This window comes from Pseudopipra pipra, chromosome 4 (genome assembly GCF_036250125.1).
Source record: "Pseudopipra pipra isolate bDixPip1 chromosome 4, bDixPip1.hap1, whole genome shotgun sequence".
In the NCBI taxonomy this organism is placed as follows: Eukaryota; Metazoa; Chordata; class Aves; order Passeriformes; family Pipridae; genus Pseudopipra; species Pseudopipra pipra.
The window spans coordinates 4,557,580-4,577,321 of NC_087552.1; the positions used below are offsets into that span (position 1 = coordinate 4,557,580).

Genomic DNA, 19,742 nt, shown 5'->3' on the forward strand with positions numbered 1-19,742 from the left:
CTGCAGTAATCCTATACAATTTTAAAACAATTAAGCATATGCATTTCAACAGGCAAACTAAATGCAATAAAATATTCAACTGTTACTGTATAACACTTTTTTTGCTCTTCTGAGTAGCACATGTCCCATGTGATAAAAAGATTTGAGTAGAATCTACCCTGAAATAAAGAACTATGCTGCTCATTTCACATAAACGCCCCTGTTGCAGTTCAGAAAGAAGCTGAATTCTTTTCCCACGAAATCTAGAAGCAAAATGTCCCACTGCAAGTACATTTTACAAAACACTGACAGGTCCAAAATGAGCATGAACAGTTTGCTAATGCCAGAGCCTTAATATTAACTGCTGATAACTCAGGAATTTCACTGTAACCCTCTGAAGTCACAGTTTTACTGTCCTTGTAGATAAAGATTTCTTGGTTATCAGGCTGGTATGAGAGGGCCTGTGGGAACTCTTTTGAAGAGTTTTCTGCAGTAAACAACTCACTGATAACAAGAATTTGATTTTTACTTAGTAGTAAAGGAGTATTTTTCCCAGTGCTCATGAAGATAAATAAGGGGGGAAGAAAAAAGTGGCTATGTGAGATGAAGAAATCCAGGGCATCTGATTCAGCAGGAAGAACCAGCTGTTCACCAGGAAATCAAGCACACGTTAACTCAGCAACTGTAGCAGCTCAAGCCACTCTGGTAAGATGTCTTTCCACTTGCCTTGCCAGCCACAATGAGGAGTATGAATACAGCACTCAAACTGAACTGCTCAAAGCTTTCACTTTAGTTCTTGTTTCATGTAACCAGAAGAAATAAATCCTCCTCTATCTCACACTTTATGTTGACAGAATTCCACAGCTTCTGTACTCGTACATTTTGGCACCTTGAGAGTCAATTCAAGTTAATGACTTTCATAGAGCAATGAGAAAGCTGTAAATAAAATGAGACAAAATCACGTTACAACAAAATGCAGAATTATGACATGGATAAAACAAGCCTGGATGTAATCAGCAATCAATTGGAATGACACATTCTGTGTGGTTTCACATTAAATAATTTTAATGGAGCCTTGTAGCTTAGATACAGAAATACAATTGCAGACAGCCAAGGGTTCAGTTGCAAGTGTCCAGGATTTCCAGGTAATGCTATTAATATCTACGTTTCTAGGGATGTAATTAACAAAGACAAGTTTGCTTAAAGCTTTTTTTTTGCCTTTTTTCTTTTTTCAAATGAAGATAAAAAATTTTCCCCGAGTTCTTTTATCTTCAACTTTTTCTTTTCAAGTTATGTCATAAATCAGGTGAACGTCTTTCCTTGGTTGTTTTTTTTTCTACTAGCCTATTTTTTAAAAAGTGGTGGGGGGGAAAAAAATCACATTCCAGTTGTTTCTCCTGACTATTTCTCCAAGCCAGGTGAAAAGCCTGGATCTGCACATGTCCAAATGCAGCGCTTTGGATCCATTCCTCTCCCCGAGGCCGTAATCAGCTGTCGGTCTCCCCATGGACGTTTTCCATGTGCACTTTGAGGTAGTCATTCCTCGTGAACTTCTTGTGGCACAGCTGGCACTCTGCCATGGGCCGGTTGGGGTTGTGGGTCAGCTTGTGGCGGATCAGCATCTTCTTCAGGCTGAAGGACAGGTCACAGACCTGGGGCAGGGAAGGCAAGGCAAAGCCAAACAAGGCGTTACAACTTGGAGCACATAAAATGTACCTCATCTGACATCACTGAAGGCACAGCCACACATACCTGCAGTGCTTAGTAAATGAGCTGGTCCTTGGAAGGACAACTCCTTCAGAGAGCACCTTAAAGATTATTATTCTTGTTTGCTGGGTTGTTTTTTTTTTTAAACTTATTTTTCTATCTGGGATGGAGAAAAATTACGACAAAACATCACAGGCCTCTGCTAGTTGGACTTCAGATGAAATATTTCCTTCCTGACCTCCAAAAGGACATTTGAGCTCGCTCAGTTACAAGGAGTGAGGAGTGAGAATAAAGAGGCTCTGAAGATTGCAAAAAAGGTTAATAATTATTATGAAGGAAACCTCACTGTTCCAGTGTCTCTCTGCCTGGCCAAGAAAATGGAAGACATCCAGCAAATGAAGGTGAATCTCTTTTGTTTGTTATCTGGTGTGCTGCTTCCCTTCCTCCACTGCACTCCAAGCTGTCCAGTTCATTCTCCATTTGAATAAATGGACAGAGGGAAGAGGGACTCTGCCATGCTAAAGCCATCACTTCTTATAAAAATCCCAGTGCTGAAGTTAAAAGAAAAAACATGAGAGGTTAAGAAGAAGCTCAGCCAAGAAAAGTTAGCATTAAAAGTTAAGGCATCAACTCAACTAAAACCATGCTGTTATTGTCATATTCACCTTTCATGCAAGGATATATTTGCATGCATGAATTTCTGAGGAAAAGGAAAAAAAAACAAGGAAATATTCTGCTGATTTGACAAATGGAACAGGCAAGACTCATATAATTAAACAAGACTGAACACCCATAGGCTTGCAAACTTAAAACTCCAGGTTAATTCCAGACAGAAATCTCTTTCATGCAGAAAGAAAAAAAACAAACAATCTCTCAGGGAACCCAGGACAATCCCTCTTCAGAAAAACAAAGCTTTAAATTCATATTGGTGTCAAACTAATGAAAATGCTGAGTGATTCCTGATTCCTTCAGAAACCGAGACAGACCACTAGAGCCGAGTGGATAATTTTGACCTCCAGTACACGTATTTTATGCCAATTAAGGCAAAACCATACAATGACCATAAAAAGGGCAATTGCCAGAGGCAAGTTTTTGTCCCCAAAATGTTTCCCCAGACAAGGGCACTGTATGTGCTGTTGCAATGGAACATTTTTGGCTTTATGACATGACATAATAACGAGGACTTACACAGCAACTTTAACTGTCCAACATTTTCCCCCCGCTGTATAATCACCTCTTTCAGACCCAAGCAACAGCCACCCTTTTGTTATGTGTCCTTCTGTCCCTTCAAGGCTCTGGTATGTTGTGCTACCTTCCTTCTTCGAAGAGAGCATGGAATGCACAGGATTATTAAAGACATGGCACATCCTGTGCTGTGCTTATGCCTAAAAGTTTTGGGGATTTTTTTAAGAGCTTGCTCCATATATCAATTTTTTAAGCAAGACTGGTATTTTGTAGATTTACAACCACTCTTGCTAATGTGCACTTGAACTCTAATCAGTCTCTTCAAAACGATCAAAGTTTTGGTCAAGTAGGGAGGATGGAAAAGACTGACATTTGAAAGTAAGTGCAGGGTCAACTGGAGGCAGAGTGCAGGGAAATACTGTACTGGACAGAAACCAGGACAGGCAGCACTTGACCTTGCTGCCCCCAGAAAATGATCTGTTGTCTCTGAGGCAACTGAAGCTCAATTGGCCTTCCAGTAAAAAAACAGACTGGTCTTGAGAGGACAGAAATGTAATATATCAGGAAAAACTGCTTTTTGTACCTTCATGTTTCAGTTATTCTCACTTTCCTACGTGACGTGTATCAGAACTTTTATCTTAAAATGAGAATGTTCAATTCCCACTATTATCTGTGGGGTGCAAGAGCTTTGACACACGGAATTCTCTTGACTGGTAGGACACAGCAATAGGCACATAAATACACTGTAGCACCTTCATCAAACAGGGTACAAGGATTAGTCTCACATGTAACTCAGTCCTGGATGGTAATGCCTGTTCCATGTGCCTGAGAGAGTGAGACAGGAAAACACTGTTTTTATTTCTGATTCTAGAAACAAATTTTTTAAAGCAAAAACACAACCTAAAAAAAATTGGGATGTGGTATTCCACAGTTAAGAGTCTGGGGAGGCTGTTGCCATAAATTACCACTCAAGTCATTATAAGAAAAATAACATCTACAGTTTTCTTGAGCAGGATAAAAAAATTGTAGGTGAGAATAGTTGAGTGTAAAAAGAAAATTCAGTATCAGGTAGCCCACAATAAATGTCTCCCATAGGTACATTTTTCTGTAATTGTCCACTACTGGTTTTCCTGTAACTTCTACTGAAACATCTGGTAACATGCACTGTGCAAGAGAAGGACTAGGACTAGACACAGATTCCAACTGTTCCTAGAAATACTGTGATCTGAGAAATTAAATTCTATTTAATTAACGAGGAAAACGGAAGGAAAAGTTGAAGCAGGAAAGTATGTTTTCATGCAGCTCCTACTTTAAATTAAAGAAAGGAAAAAGGAATAATATAGAACCACCGTATCAAGTCAGTCTGAAAAAACCACACTGAATCCAAGATCAGTGAATCTTGGATCCACAGTGTGGGAAAAACTGCATTTACACTGCAAGCTGGCCAGCAGCTGATAAACAGTACAGCAATCTGAAGAAGTTATTGACAATGATGTGGAGTTAGAGAAATCCTCCAGGTACTATCTAGAGCCAGACTGAAATTATCCCAAAAGAATACAGCAAATCTCCTCACTTGTAGACATCAGCAAAATATTTTAGCTGAACTTTTCCATGAAATTAATATATTTTATTCTCAATGAAATGACATCAGATTATTCACTAAAAACCAGAACAGTTAACAGACCCTTGCAACTCTTCCTGCCAAGCTGTTATTCTATTTTTGCATCTAATTTCAGAAGTTTCTGAGCAAATTTACAACTGCTCAGGCTGAGCCATCTAGGACATAACTGAAACCTGGCAGCCCTGTGACAGATTCATTAAGAGCCAGTATCACAACACAAAGTTCCTATGCTAATTCTATACCCTGTTCTGATGCCTTCCCCTAAATCCTTGAGCAGCAGCTTACATTTTGGCATTTAACAGTTCTGCAAGACATAATTTCCCACCATTTTCTGCACATTCAGCCTCCCCACTACCTCCCAAAAGCTGAGATGTCGTGTACAAATGGGGTGTGTGAGGGAAAGGTACCTGACAGTGATCTATGGACTGTAACATGATAGGCTCCATTTCAGCACTGCAAGTGTGCACAGCACCCCAGATTGCTCCACTGAATGACAGAAAAATGAGCAGATGTTGAAAATATCAGACCAGGTTTCAGTAGAAACTGGAAATATTTGTGTCATTCACCATCAGAATCATTCAGACTCCATGTAATAAATTAGATCCCTTTTCCTACATAAGCTAATCTCCAACTATTAACCTGTTGTACAAATTTATATGGGAACCCAACCAGTGTGAATTTGTAACTTGTAACATCCAAATTGCATTAATAATGGTGAAAATAACTCTTGTGGGATCCAAACCCATAAAGTAAGAGGGTGTGCAATGCTCTTGGCAACCAGAGAGGGTACATAAAATTCCCTGAATGGCCTTTCAATGTCTGGCTAAACAAAGGCCAGATGAAGTGTAACTTTATGCCACAGCCAAGAGGTGCAAGGCCGTGGTCTCCCCGGAATTAGGTCCCTCTGCTGCACTGGAGCCAGGAAGACACAGAGGGACAGCTGGACTCACATCACACTGGAACGGCTTCTCCCCGGTGTGGGTCCTCATGTGCTCGTCCAGGCCCCGCTTCTGACTGAAAGCCTTGTTACACTCCGAGCACTGGTACGGCTTTTCCTGCATGGAATGACAACAGGGAGTGAAAGTGAGTCAACACAGAGCCCGAGTCATTAAAGGGGTGGAATTCCATGCTGGATGGTGCAAGTTTTATATTCTCTCTAAGGGATTACAGTCAGTGAAAACAACAGAAAACGACTTTCAAATGATGAAGTGAAAGCCGGGAAAGCTGGGCCCTGACAGTTTCCACTTCAACACCCACTTAGGAATTAATTATCTGTTCCAGTCCTTCAAACACAGCCATTTTGGGAGTCTGCTTTTTGTCACCTGAAAGGTACAGAAACGTAAAATTCCAGTCTACTTTCCTTTATCCTCCACAAATGCTTAAAATTATCCATGAAACTTCAGGTTTGTTAGTAGGTTTCCAAGCAGGGAAAGAGGTGAAGAGAGGAAGAGAAGGTACAAGGAAAGCTTGTGGCAGAGCAAAAACTTCTTTTGAGAAGTGGTGACAGAAGGTTAATCACATATTCATTGCAGAATCTCAAAAGAAGTGCAGATAGCAACCGAGCCATCTGTATTTTTATTAGAACTATTGGTTAGCAGCTACTGTAGCACATGATGTTATAAAAGTTGCAGTCTCACTGACCTCAAAGAATTAGAAATATGTAAGGAAAACCACTTAGGTAAAGATATTTTTTCTTTAAAGTTCTTCCTGAATATAGAAATTTACATAAGGTGTAATTCCACCTTGATGCCACAAAAGTTTTAAAGAACCGTATGGAAACCAACACCAAAATAAATCAAACATAAAAGTTCACATTATGGCACTGCACATGGTCTCATTACAATTTTAATGCTCTAGAGGCACCTTTAGTTTTGAATCAACTATACTTCTTTCATCCTACTTTTTCCTGTGGACTCTAATTCTGTATTGCTGAAGTTCTGAAGAAGGGTATTTTAGGCAAAGTAAACAGTTTTTACTGCATTAAATTGAAAGCAATGACTGAAAAATCAATAGGCAATGAAAATGTTAAATCTATGAATTAAGAAATAACAGGTGGTGAACTCAAAGTCCTTTCGGGAGATAATGTGGGACTCAAGGATTAAGTGAGACAGAACAACTCAGCCCAGGTGTTAAAGCAACAAAGAGAAAAAGTTCTCTGGTTATTGAATCCCTATTCTCAGAATGTTGGGAACAACCGGGTCTCCATATATTGCTGAATCCTGCCAGGATTCACCAGCACGAGCCACACACCCAACACAGTGGACTATAAATTAGGGCTGTTCTGGGGATATCCCAGTCTCTCTTTAGGGCCACTCTTTGCAGGTCCAGAGACCCCAGCAGGGGTGAACACGGGGTTCTTCATTTTGGAGTCCCCTCCCATGAGCTCTCCTGGAAGAGGCAGCGTCATTTCCATGATTCCTCAGTATAAAGGAAAACATAACAAATTCCCTTAAAAAAACCCCATCATCTGGACCAAAAACTTCATGTCACAGGGACCTTTGCTAGACTGACTGAAGGCTTCACGGAGCAGGACTGCATTTCCAAAGGAATTGTATGAGTAAGGCATATGAAAAGCAGGTTTGTGCAACAACCCCTTAATTGGTTCTGCATTGTGGTTAACACGAACCACATTTCTGTGAGTTCTCCAAAACCAGCCTTTCTCTGGGTAGGTTGTAGCACAGAAAGTGCAAAGCGGAGTATACGACGTGTACATCTTAAACACCTCTGGAAACACTCACTCCTGCCAACTGCACCGGGGGGACTCGCTCCCTTCTATCTCCTGGTTCTTCAGGTGCCTCAGGAGTTGACTGGATTAGGAGTGGCTCGTCCATGTCAGAGGTAAAGGGACTGCAGGATTCCATTCTGGAGAAGGAGCCATTATACACTCTGGGAAGCTGAAGCCACAAACCTGGGCTGGCTATCTTCCCCCACGTTTGGGTATTTGTATTATGCTCTGTGGCAAAAAAGGGTGTATCCAACCATCCCCTTGGCATTCGTATTCCAACTCCCATATGTAGTGCACGAAGCACATCCAGAGCTTTGATCTAATTTTAGATCCCTTACATCTGTATATTCCAGTGAGTTCAGCAGACATGACTGTGATTCCCAGCAGCCTCCTCTCCCCAAAGCAAAGCTGCCCTCCACTCACATCTGTGCCTGTCTCAGTAATATCAGCAGCGCTGCCCAGAGCAAAACTTGGCCCTGTGTTTATCTCCAGAGAAAAAGTCTTTTTTTGTTGTTGGTTTCATCATTGTCACAGACTAAAACCAAAACATTCTGTGCCTTCTCCTTTTCTCTCTCCTCCTTCTCCCCCCTTGGTATCAAATTCCCATTGCACAATACTTGGAGAAAGCAACACGTGTAACATGGAAAAGATGATGTTTGCTTGGCATAACCACCACTGCTTTAAACGTGAACAGAAAGCACAAAAGAGATAAAAACCACACCAACAGGTCTGAAAAAGTTAATCCCACCTCGGAAGGACAACAGGGACCAGAGATGAGATTAGAAGGAAGCTGGACACATTTAAAACATGAAGCAAAGGGAAAAACCTGCTAACTGTCAACAAAACAGGAGCTCATTGCGAAGATCATCCAAGTCTGACTTCAGAGGAGTCAGCAACTGCTAGAACTATAAATCTGCCCTCTGCTGAAAAAGCATCTGCCAGGCCATGGCTGTGGTGGCAGCAAAGCCAAAGGATTACACGTGTTTTCTTTTATTGATGATACAAACGAGGAAGGGAGCGGGGAGAGCGAGAGAGGCAGGATGGAGCTGATACTGCAGTGATTTAATATCCCAGTTTTAAGTATGCCAGGTATAAATAGAAGTAGGTAAGTCAGGATTTACAACCTTCCCGCCTCTAAACAAGGAAAGGCCAACCAGAGCCCAAATGGCATTCTGGAAGGTGCTTTGCAGTAAGACTGGTATGTAACTTAAAAGCTCCCATCTCTGATGATTTTCACTTCACTATGTTAAAACAGAGAGGAAATCAACATTTTAACAACTCTGACAAATCAAACGGTGCCTGCAGTACAAACTCATCTGTCTGTGTGTGGCTGCATCACAAACCACACCTTGATTTGCCATTTGCACCACCCTCAATGGCTCCACAAAGCATGTGTCCAGAGCATCCTGCAACCACAGCACATGGAAACATTTAAATGCAGAATATCTGAACTGCTCTGTAGCTGACTGTATCTCCCTTAAGAAATGGAAGTACATTATGTGTATCAGCCTAGCACTAGTGCATGTGGTTGTTCCTGGAAACCTGGTAAAATGCCTCAGGCAGGTAAAACATGAATGACTTTGGGAGGAGTGTCTCCAACTTACTTTTCCAATCTGAATTTAGAACGGTTACATGAGCTCAACAGCAGCGGTGAGACATATATGATCTGAACACTATTATATCCAAATAAATCTTGGCTCAAGGTTCAAATAAATGAGAGTTAAAAACAGTTCTAGCAACTCTTTCAAAGAGCAATTTAAAACCGAGCTGAAGTCACGCTCAAGAAACCTTATTCTTCACTTTTTGGTTAAGCTAATTTGTTACAGTGATTTCAGATTTATACCACTCAGAAAGTGAACTTGACTACCAAAATGTTACTCAATAATCCCTTTTAATTGACATGCAAAGGACACTGAAAATCCCAGAGCTATCTTGGATCCAATTTCTCTCAAGCTAGTATTTTTATATTCTACTGAATTCAGCAGGAAAAAAGGAAAAGTCTATCAGATCTTATATTATTTGTAAACATTTACACTTGTGACATGAATGTGAGAAGACATTGCCAGACATGAATAATGATGATGTTACAGGACACAAAAAAAAATTAAAATAATATTTTCTTCTCATTATTCTAAAACAAAGCTTTCCTTTGCTCCCAGAAAGCCTTCTAATGCCTGCTCATGAGATGTAGATACAGTAACACTGCCCTGCTTTCAAACTGCTTTTTATGTGGACTTTGAAAATATCTGTATTACTCTTAATGAACATCATTTGCTGCTACATGTACTTGCATTATGACTTGAACAGAGGGTTAATAAAATTGTTCCAAAAAAAAAAAAAATCAGCAAAAATGGAAAAATGTGGCCTAGAATGAACAAACATGACCAGACAGATAACAGTAAAATAAACTAGTCATGTCTGCAGCTACTAAAAGCTAACTTCTCTAGTAGAAACCTGGAATTCCTACAGCTTTGCCAATCTGAAAATGCAGGAAATCTGCTTTACAAATGAGGAGGACAGCAACAAACTCCTTCCAAAAGCGTTCCCTAAAGGGTGCCTCAGGCACTGAGAACACAGGACACTGCCATCAGGGAGCAATGCTAAGTTTAAGTCAGCTGTTTATTTCACATAAACCCTTTGCTTTGTGTGTTTTAAAGTTTCTCCTAATCCCAGTAACACTTTGCTTTAATTACTGCTAATTATTAATGTTGAGGTGTCCCTCAGGACCCCTTTGGCCACTGGTACACGAAATGTATCAAAAGATGGTGGCCAGAGCAGGTCCCATCCTGCCAAAAAAACCACCTGAAGGTAAACTGAAGGAACGATTTAAGGGCTACACCGGCCTGAAAAGCAACATCTAAGGGGTTTGGAAACACAAGGCAGCCTAACATGGGGCTCATGATGCGTAAAGTACCAGCTTCCATCTCAACTAAAGGGCTGGGAATGGAGGGATAACGCAGTAAGATGGGAAAGTGCCACAGAAACACGGATGGTTTACGGAGCTGATGTTTAGTTATGTTTCAGCCCTAAAAAGACCCCAGACCTAAGGTGATTAACATCAGGAAAAAGCCACCACTGGTGCTTTCTGTGAGGTCATCACCACTAGCAACACGTTCCCTGGTGAGACGAGAGGAAAAGTCACTTAAGATCCCAGATGGTGCAAGTTAATGGAGGCCAGTTTTGTATCTGGGTGTGAAAAATGTGCAGGAAGAACAAGAGGTTCTCTCAGTAACTGGAAGGTTTGAGGAGTTACAGCAGAGACAGAGACCTTCTTGAACCATCAGACTTGCACTGAATTCCTAAAGTAACACTGGCACAGGAAGACAAAGGTTGATGAGAATTTACAACTCTACAGAAATGGTAGGGATTTCAATCTCATAATGATTAGAACTCAATTAAAAAAAACAAATCCCATTACAACTACACATTTCCTCAGCTGAGAAGTAAAATCCTTTAAAAAAAACATTTCCAAGAAATCCAATTCCAATTTCAACTTCCCTGTTGAAACAACTGTGAAAGAATTTTGGCAGATTTAAATAAAAAAGTGACTTTTATTAGAAGCGACTAATGTTTTTGTTAGAACAGGTCTCAATTAATTCAGTATTAGGGTTATTGATAAAAATACCCTTTTTTGCAATAAAATTTATAATGAAAACAAAAACTTGCATCTTCACTGAAATTCCTGACAGAAAAAAAAGTATGTTTCTTAAAAAGCTCCAGTATATGCAGTTAGTTGGACTTTACCAAATCATTAACTTCCCATTTTCCATAGTAGTTCTGCCTACTTGCTACCTATAAGTTGAAAAGTTTTTGTTTCTTTGGGTTTTTTTAAACTTCCAAGGTCATTTCTGCTTCTAAAGATGTAGTGAAGGAGGGTTTATTAATCAGCCCCGATGAAAATTCAATACATGTTCGTTTGCTCCTGGAAAAAGAACAGTATCAATATAGAAAAAGTACATTTTCACTTTACGAGGAAGGGATGATCATCAGTCACCATTCCATAAAAAAGTGTGAAAATATAGGTGCAGTGGGATTCAAACCTTCTACACTTATGTGTACAAACACAGATTCCACAGGCAAGGAAACCACAGCCCTGGCAAAGTCATCATCCTCAGACAGATGTTTGGGAACTCACTCACATCTCACCAATAGGGAAACACAGATAAAATCCAATATGGAAAAAAACCCTCAAAATTCAATCAACGCTTCATATTATTTCATTACACACTGTCATGTGCACAGAAGACTGTATCTAGTACCCAAAGTCTTTTTTTTTTTTTGACAATAGCATTGTATGCTGCTTCTAGAACACATGACCCCTTTACAAACTTTAAGCCCAAATATTTCCTGGGAAACACAGAACAAGTGAAATTGTGTCATGATTGTCAATATTGTTCTGGTATTATTTTATATTAAGTATTATTTTAATATTCTTCTGGGTTAAAGAAGAAAAGAGGGAGCACTGTTAAGTTCCCTATATATGTATGTACATATGTATGTGTATATGTAAATATATACACTGGCCAAGCATCAAGTAAAGTTAGTTGCAGAGTTACAAAAATATGCTTATCACTTAATTTTTGATGCCTTGCAGTATAATCTCTGAACATTAGGTGCTTTTTAAAAACTTAAGTATGTGTTTTAAAATAGTAGACACTTATGCATGGAAAAAAAAGGCACCTACAAATATACTGAAATGTCTGTAGTTTTCAAATTACCTCCAAAATGTGCAATTTGAGCATTACAGGCAGCTTCCACCCACCAAAGTCAGATTTTTAAACAAGCTATACAAGTTACATATATCTGTTAGGTGGAAATATGGAATATGCAAATCAAGTGATGAAAAGCCATTTGCAAGCTGCTTCCACTCTTGCTGTTTTCCATCACTGAAACAAACTGTAACGAACCCACCACTTCCAGAAGGAACTAAAACACCAACCTGACGTGACAATAACCCTGGGCACTTATCAATGACCAGATTTCCAGACCTCAGCAATTCCACTGCAGCCACATACGGTAATTTTTGCACATGTTTAAGCTCAAGCTCTGTAATGTGATGTCAGGCACTGACTAAAGCCTTCGGAAGGAGCTGAACTGCACTGCCCTGGGAAGGCTGGAGTCTGCATGTGCTTCCTCCAAGCTGCTATGGTCTGTAAATTCATTTCACCAGCAACTTCAATGAGTTCCTCATTTACCTTTTCCTAGGCTGTTATATTTCTCCTTAAGGAAAAAAAAAAACCCAAGCCATCAAACCATAAACCAAACACATCTACTTTCATAGAAACAAATCAGCACTCGGGTGACATTTTAATATTAGGGGTTGGTGTTTCCTCCCTTTCCATGCTCAGTGGGGTTTTGGCTTTCCTTCTCTGTTGACTCCAGAGTTGGAGCTGACACCTGTGGCCACCCAGGTTGTGCTCAGTTTAGCAGCTGCCAGACCTTAATCAACTTTCTACAATGATTTTTCCAGCAGCCTTCCCTGATCCACACCATCAGGTTTGGCATTTAATCCCACTGGTAAAACACATCTAGATTTAATCTCTACAATGACATTTTCCTTGTTCAATGTCACAGTATTACTTTTAAGCTACTTCAGTTTTTCTGGCCAAAAGACCAGACATGTTTTTAAAGATATTTATGAGAAGAGTGCTATGATTGTGTTTATTTCTACATTGTAGGCTCAGCTGATACAAAAATGCCTTCTGGATTTATCTGTCCAGCTCTACCTAAATATTAAATAAGGTGTTGTAGTGTGAAGAAGAGGGAAAGTTGGAACATGCAGGATTATAGCAACAGGCTTCAATTTTAAAAATTACCAGTAATGTTCATGTTGTTGACATTGATTCTTGTTACCTCAAAGTACAAAAATATTTACATGGGGATAAACGAATGAATGATCCTCACTGTGACGTTTTGGAACAGGAGCAGCATGACCACGAAGAATCAAAACCTCAAACCAAAGCTGTGCCTGCATATTTTAATCCTAGAGCATAACTGTGAAGATGACCAGCAGTCTGCTTAGCACACACGTGCACACAAACAGAAAAACTGAAATGTGGCCTTTCAGCTCTAGATGATCAAGACACAGCAAGTATATGGCAACATATCACATTTGGTTTGGGGGCTTGTTGTTTTTACTCAAACTGTGTGACAAATCAGGAAAAAATGAAATTTGGCACTGTTTCAGAGCTTGTTTACCACTCCTCCCACACACAGCCATGTAGAACTGAGATGGTCATGAAACCTCTCCTGGTGCAAACACAGTAACGGGGGACAGCAGCAACAGAAAAGAATTTATAGCACTTCTTAAAGTGATTTAACAGCTGGAAGAAAGGAGAAACAACTAACAACATGGGACTAGCCTGCTCCCAATGACCCAGCAGGAAGCACTGCACAAACTACTGAATACTTCTATAGGTTGGGGTGAACCAGCTAAAACTGTATCTAGGACCTCTAGTCCTATTTTACAGAGACAGTAAGAATCAAAGCACTGGATGCTGAAGTTTCAATAACAGTGAAGCATTTACAGGACTGTTTACTCAGTCAACAAAATTAATTTATGTCTATAAATAACCACAGCTTAAAGGAAGAGGTTAGTACTGCTATTATTTCACCATGAAAGAAATCAAACACAGAGAAAACCAGAAGGTCAGTAAGGGAGTCATGATTAGAATTCATAAGTTAATGACTTGAGTCTTTGCCTCTTATTTTGATAAGTATAAAATATCTTGGTTGGCATGGGCTAATCCCTACACAAACAGCCATTAATTGCTTTTCACCAGCCATGATTCACAGACAATCCTCCAGTAACCATAAAAAGTAAGCTGCACTTGCCCTCGTGTGGGCCTTACCCTCGTGTGGGTGCGGATGTGCATCTTCAGGCCATCGTTCTTGCTGAAGGCTTTGTCACAGTAAGGACACTGGTAGGGACGCTCACCTGGGGATGGGAAAAGCAGCAGAGCCCATAAATATGGCCTCAGTACAGGAAGGCCTTGCAGCACAGCTCTTTGTCAAATAAAGTGCTTTTTGCTGGCCTTATCTTCATACTCTGTTCAAACAACTACAGATCTCAGCGTTAGAAAAGTTACAAACAAAGGTCCACCTGAGCAGGACGCAGTGCTGGGTCAAAAATGTTCCTCTCTGCTGGTTGATTTTGTACTAGCAAGATATGAATACACACAGCCAGCCTTGGGGAAAAGAAGAAAACAAAAAAGAAAACACCTAATGCCCTTGCTCAAACCACATTCTCCAGTGATTTACACATGGTCACTTTTATGGTTAGGCTTTAACTGCTCCCAAATATTTCTTCTATTTCACATCTGGTCGTTATTAAAGGCCTCTGGTGTCAGAATCCCAATGAAATAGAAAATCTACTCTTTTTTAATGCTGCTTCTGAGCTGTGTTAGAAGCTAGTTAATCAAAAGTTTCTGCAATTTTTGTGTGGCAATTTATGACTGTAATGGAAGCAGAACAATCTCAGCATCTCCCTTGCAGCCTGATGTATCTTAAAGATATCTGTTTAATGCTCCATTAAACTGGTGTCATTTGGCATTGGTTTTCCCAAACTCACATTAGTGTAATGTGGATACTGAGCTGTTCAGAAACAAACAGTAAAGAGTTTCTGAGCTGCATAATTTGGAAGAAATGCATTTGAACTTTTAACTCTTCAGGCAACGTTCTGGAATCTGAGTCTATTGCCTCCTCTTCCTGTATACAAAACTTGAAAAGTAAAGACCAGGTTGTTTCCATTACAAAACAAAGTTCAAAAAATTAAGACAATAGCTAGTTTTCTGTTAGCAAAATGAATTTGTTCTACACAACCACAATTCTGAAGGTGTAACAAACCTTTATTGGAAAATGTAAGTTAAGCAAAGCCTATTCTGCTAAGTGAATGCATTGTTTTCCATTCACAGAGGAATTTCTACATCTATAGGAAGATTTAACATAGTCCAAATGTCAAACACTTACTAACACTCATACTCAATCCTGGAAAATAGGCAACCACGATTAACTACATTTTACAGTTAAAAAAGCTTCTTTTCTGTCTTTTATTCCTGTTCAGGTACGCCTGTGAATGACAGTAGCACAACATCGTGCAGCAAACCACTTGTGAAACACAAATATTTTCCTCTCTTGGGTTCTACCATCTCTCAGAAAGCACAACTCTGCGAACTTGGTTGGTTTTTTTTTTCAGGATGATGACAACAATCACTGTGCTATAGCTGTGTTCTCACTGAGCAGTTTGATATATGATACTCTCTCTCCTGACCCTCAGTGCCTTTAATCCATGCCTCCAAAATTCAAACACTCCAACAGTTGTCAGTACTCAAATATTTAATTAATCCAGCTGACGTTTTTATGTTTTAGGGCTTTTGAATGCACAAGTTCAAGCTTTCAGCAGTTTGTAAGCAGATGAGCGCTGACAGGTAGGAGTTGTACCCTCCTCCCTCTCTCCCCCACCCCTGGAGTTTCTTTAAAGAGAAAAACTTTTGCTTTCAAAGGATGGGTTTGAGTTTGTCTGGTTCGCATTAACAGTGTCCTTCTGACACCAACCATGGAGACCACGGTACTTGGTGAGAAGGCATTAAGAGCTTGGAGGAGATGCCAGCAGAGGGCCACAATAAGACTCCACATCAGCATGTTACACCTGAAAAAGTCAGGCTTTGAGCAGCTGATAGGTACTGCCCGTTTTCAAACATCTTCACTGCTCCAAAAAAAAAATCAAGTTTATTATGTAACCCCAGCCCTGACTTGATACTGATACTTGGCGACATCTTGTTTTTTCTAAATTATATACACAATTTCTCATGCACTTCTGTCATTAATAATTACCAGTTAAACTACCTAAAAGACGACCCCAAGTAATTTTACTGTGGCTCTTTTTTTTTTTGTTGTTTTCTTTCACTCATCTTTGTAGCTTGAATGCTTCAAATGTATACAAGTGTCCTTGTGCTTCCACAAGCAACTCTGAAACATGGAACTTCAACAGAGCTTAGAATTGTCACTAAGAAGAACTGGAGGACAAGTGTGATGTGCTAAAAGCCCCTGGGGAGGTGACATTATCCATCAGTGCTTTCACACTCCTCTACAATAAGGCAAAGGCCAGCCAAACCCAATTATAAGCGTAGGAATATTAAACTTCAAGTCAACTCATGCACGATAAGTACTCGGGAGATTTCCAGGTGCAAAACTTCTCTGACCAGGAAAGGAATGGATCTCTAATGAGGAGACTGAAAGTGAGAACAACTAAGATGAGCAAAGGAAATATTCTTTCAAGTCACGTATCTCTAGTTCTCTTGCCCTCACAGGAAGGGGTTACTAAGAACCAAAGTGATTTCCCCTATGATGAACTACAATTTCTCCTCGGATTTACCATCAGAAGCATGTTTATGAGGTATGGGGTCAATGTGTGGGAACACCACACTAAGAGGGGATGTGCCTTAAGTAAAGTTGATGCCAATTAATAATCATGCCATTTGCATTCTGCATTTTTATATAAATGTATTTTAATATATAAATATATATAGAATATTTTTAATCTTCGGAGGGTTTTTTAAATCTGACTTCTACACCAAGATACGAATAATATGGTGGGGAAACCTTTTAACTTGTAAATACACTACCCAGGCTTAATCCTAACTTCACATTTGGAAATTATCTGAAAAAAAGCTCTGCCCTCCTTTGTGTTGTTTGCAACTCTGCCATTAACCCATATCCAAGACTACAATTTGCACTTTTCATAACACATCCCACCAGGCTTTTCCCTTCAGTCCAGTGGGAGAATCCAGCAAGCACAGGAACACATGTCCATCTGCCAGCCTGGCCAGCCATCAAGCCCAGACGTGACACTGTGGGTGCAACACTAACTAAGAACAACTGCTATCATTAAAACAGCAAAGCACCCAAGCAAGTCAAATGTAACAAATGTCATGTTTCCCCCGGAGTTACAGCTGACTGGCATGGCCCTGCTGTCCCAGAACAAACTGCTCAACACATTGATGGCACTTCTGTACAAACAGCCTCAAATAAATAATCCTGGGATAAATTGCAGCGGATTTAACATAATTCAAAGTCTAGACATTCTACTGCCAGATTTCATATGAACAAAAAACCACAGCTTTTAATGTAATAAAAATACATTTAACCTTAATACAAGGATTATGAAAAACAATTCCATGATTGAAAAACATATGGGATTTGGATCTGAAACCATGTCATGGCAGAATCCATACCTTTTTTCCCCTCAAGTGTGTACATCTCTGGCTTGAGATCACAATACCTACTGGACCTTAATGTGGCAGAAGTTAAACACCAGATTCCTCCATTCCAGTTTGAAATCAGGATGGACAATTTCCCATGAGACATTTGCAATCAAAGGTGCTGTTTGATCTCCCAAACTGAGATATCCCAGGAGAAAAACAATTAAGAAACAAAGCTAAATACACACTAGTTTTTTAAGATTTCAAGATTTCAGTGGCTACAGCTTGACATTTAATAAAGATTCTGAGACACAATAATTCAAGTCAGTGACACGTGTAGCTATTTGCACACTGTGTTTGGCATTCCCTGTAGTCAGCTGAGCCACAAAAAAAAAAAAAAACAAACTGATTACAAAGTCAGATGTCTTTATTAGAACTGAACTGCTGTAGTAAGGAATGAAGAATTTGAATTATGCAGCAAAATTGTCAGGGTGGGGACTTTTTATGTGCTTTTTAATATGTCTCTGCTTGGTCATTTGGGGTATTCAGCACCACTGGTCTAAGTCAACACTCATGAAAATCACAAAAAGTTGTTATGACAGACTGCCCTGAACATCAGATACTGTGCAGTGAATGCAACTTCAAAGGACCTGTTTTCTTTGGTTTTCTTAAAGAAATAAACAAATACAATTAGAACAATGTGGTCCTTCCAACTCTACCACGGACCATTTACTATTTATATTTACTAAATACAGATCCTTTTCCACCTTCTCAATATAGCTGCTTTGTAGATGCTGAACTACTTATTACAAGGATTAGAAGATTATTTGGTATGTATATACAGGTATATATTATTTCAAAATGTCAACTTTCAGAACAGTAAGGTTGGAGTTATGGTAAAGTCCAATTTATAAAGCCCCAACTTCAGACTGGGGCAGGGGAGGGGAGAAGAAGGGAGACTCCAGCATCTCCCAACTGTGAAGAGAAGGCAGTGGTTCCCCTGGGGAGGAACTGGGAGGCAAGGGGGCCATCTGGATCACACACACAACACTCCAGGCCAGATGATGCACAGGGCAGCCCAGAAGGGGAATTGCAGGAAGGCTCTTTCAGTCAGAGATAAGCTGGGGCGATGACAGCGTTCAACAGCACGGGAGGATGGGCAAAAGGTGAACAGATGTAACAAAGCTCTAATCTGGGACACATGCCTGGGAGCTCTGGCTGCTGGTACAGAGCACCTGACAGCTTCACACATTTGCCCTCAGCCACCAGGACAGCTTTTTCTGCTGAAAAGAACTTCATTAGGAATCAAAATTAGGTTAAACAGGAACTCAAGGAACCAAGTGATTTCAAGAGAACTTAAAATTAGGAAATGCCAGAAAACCAATACTGAATGCAGAGTAAATATTCACACTTCAAGCATGTATTCAGTAAATCTCACCACTTTGGTGTAGTACAACCACTAAACACCCAAAATTTAGCCCTTTAGAAGGTACAGAAGTGCCTACACAGGATTAGCCAAGAGCATCACAAGTTTGTGATTTGAAAGATAAAATACTTGAGGACATCAGCTGTGAGACAAGACCCAGAAACACCAAAGGCACAGGTAATTTTATCCTAATAGTGAGCCAGAGAAAGTCATTAACTGCTCCACGTCCTGTTCTCTGAGAAACAGAGCTCAGGCAGGGGTCAGTTACAGACATTTCTTACTTCATTTTAACCAACAGTCAAATTTGGCAGAGTAGCTGTGCTTTAGTCCTTGAGGTCTGGAAGTGGTATTTTCACAGCTGAGAAGGTTTCTGCGGAGTTTTGGGTTTATTCAAAGCATTCAGATTACCTCTAGTTAAGACCAATAGATAAAATGTTTGTCATGTCTGGTCCATCAAAATTATCGTGATATAACTGAGATATTTGTAACTAAATAAATCAGGAAGTGCAAGTAAAAAATTCTTACAAAATAAGAAGACTGATTCCCTGCAGTAAAGCATGAACTACCATTATTACTTATTTACAGACTCTCATCAGTTCTACAGTGATATTAAGATTTTTGTAACAAATAAAAACCCCACACACTTACTTTAAATAATAAAACAGTTTCATTCTTTGCATTTATCAGTGGAATTAAGCAATTTGGCTTCCCTATAGATTCAGTGAACCCAATGGTCAAGGAAGTCTTTAAAATCTCGTGCATTAATCAATCAGTAATTCATCTCATCTAAAGATGTCACTAATATTCAAACAATCTACCCCTTAAAGGAGCATTTCTTCATTCATGGCTACAGACAACAAGCAGCTGACAGCTGCATGAAACTTTACAGGTATTTTGAAA

The 19,742-nt window shown here is 39.8% G+C and overlaps 1 protein-coding gene across 2 annotated transcripts in view; it reads right to left on the reverse strand.

The window, feature by feature from the left end:
* Window positions 1-1,016: 1,016 nt before the first annotated feature.
* The window catches only part of PRDM5 (PR/SET domain 5), a 55,882-nt gene continuing 37,156 nt past the window's right edge, over window positions 1,017-19,742 (reverse strand). For both annotated transcript variants that reach the window (XM_064651420.1, XM_064651419.1), the window contains exons 14-16: window positions 14,069-14,154; window positions 5,443-5,547; window positions 1,017-1,631 (exon numbers count right to left, since the gene is read on the reverse strand). In XM_064651420.1, coding sequence (XP_064507490.1) covers window positions 1,467-1,631; window positions 5,443-5,547; window positions 14,069-14,154 — 356 coding nt within the window. In that variant the 3' untranslated portion in view covers window positions 1,017-1,466. The remainder of the gene's footprint in view (window positions 1,632-5,442; window positions 5,548-14,068; window positions 14,155-19,742) is intronic.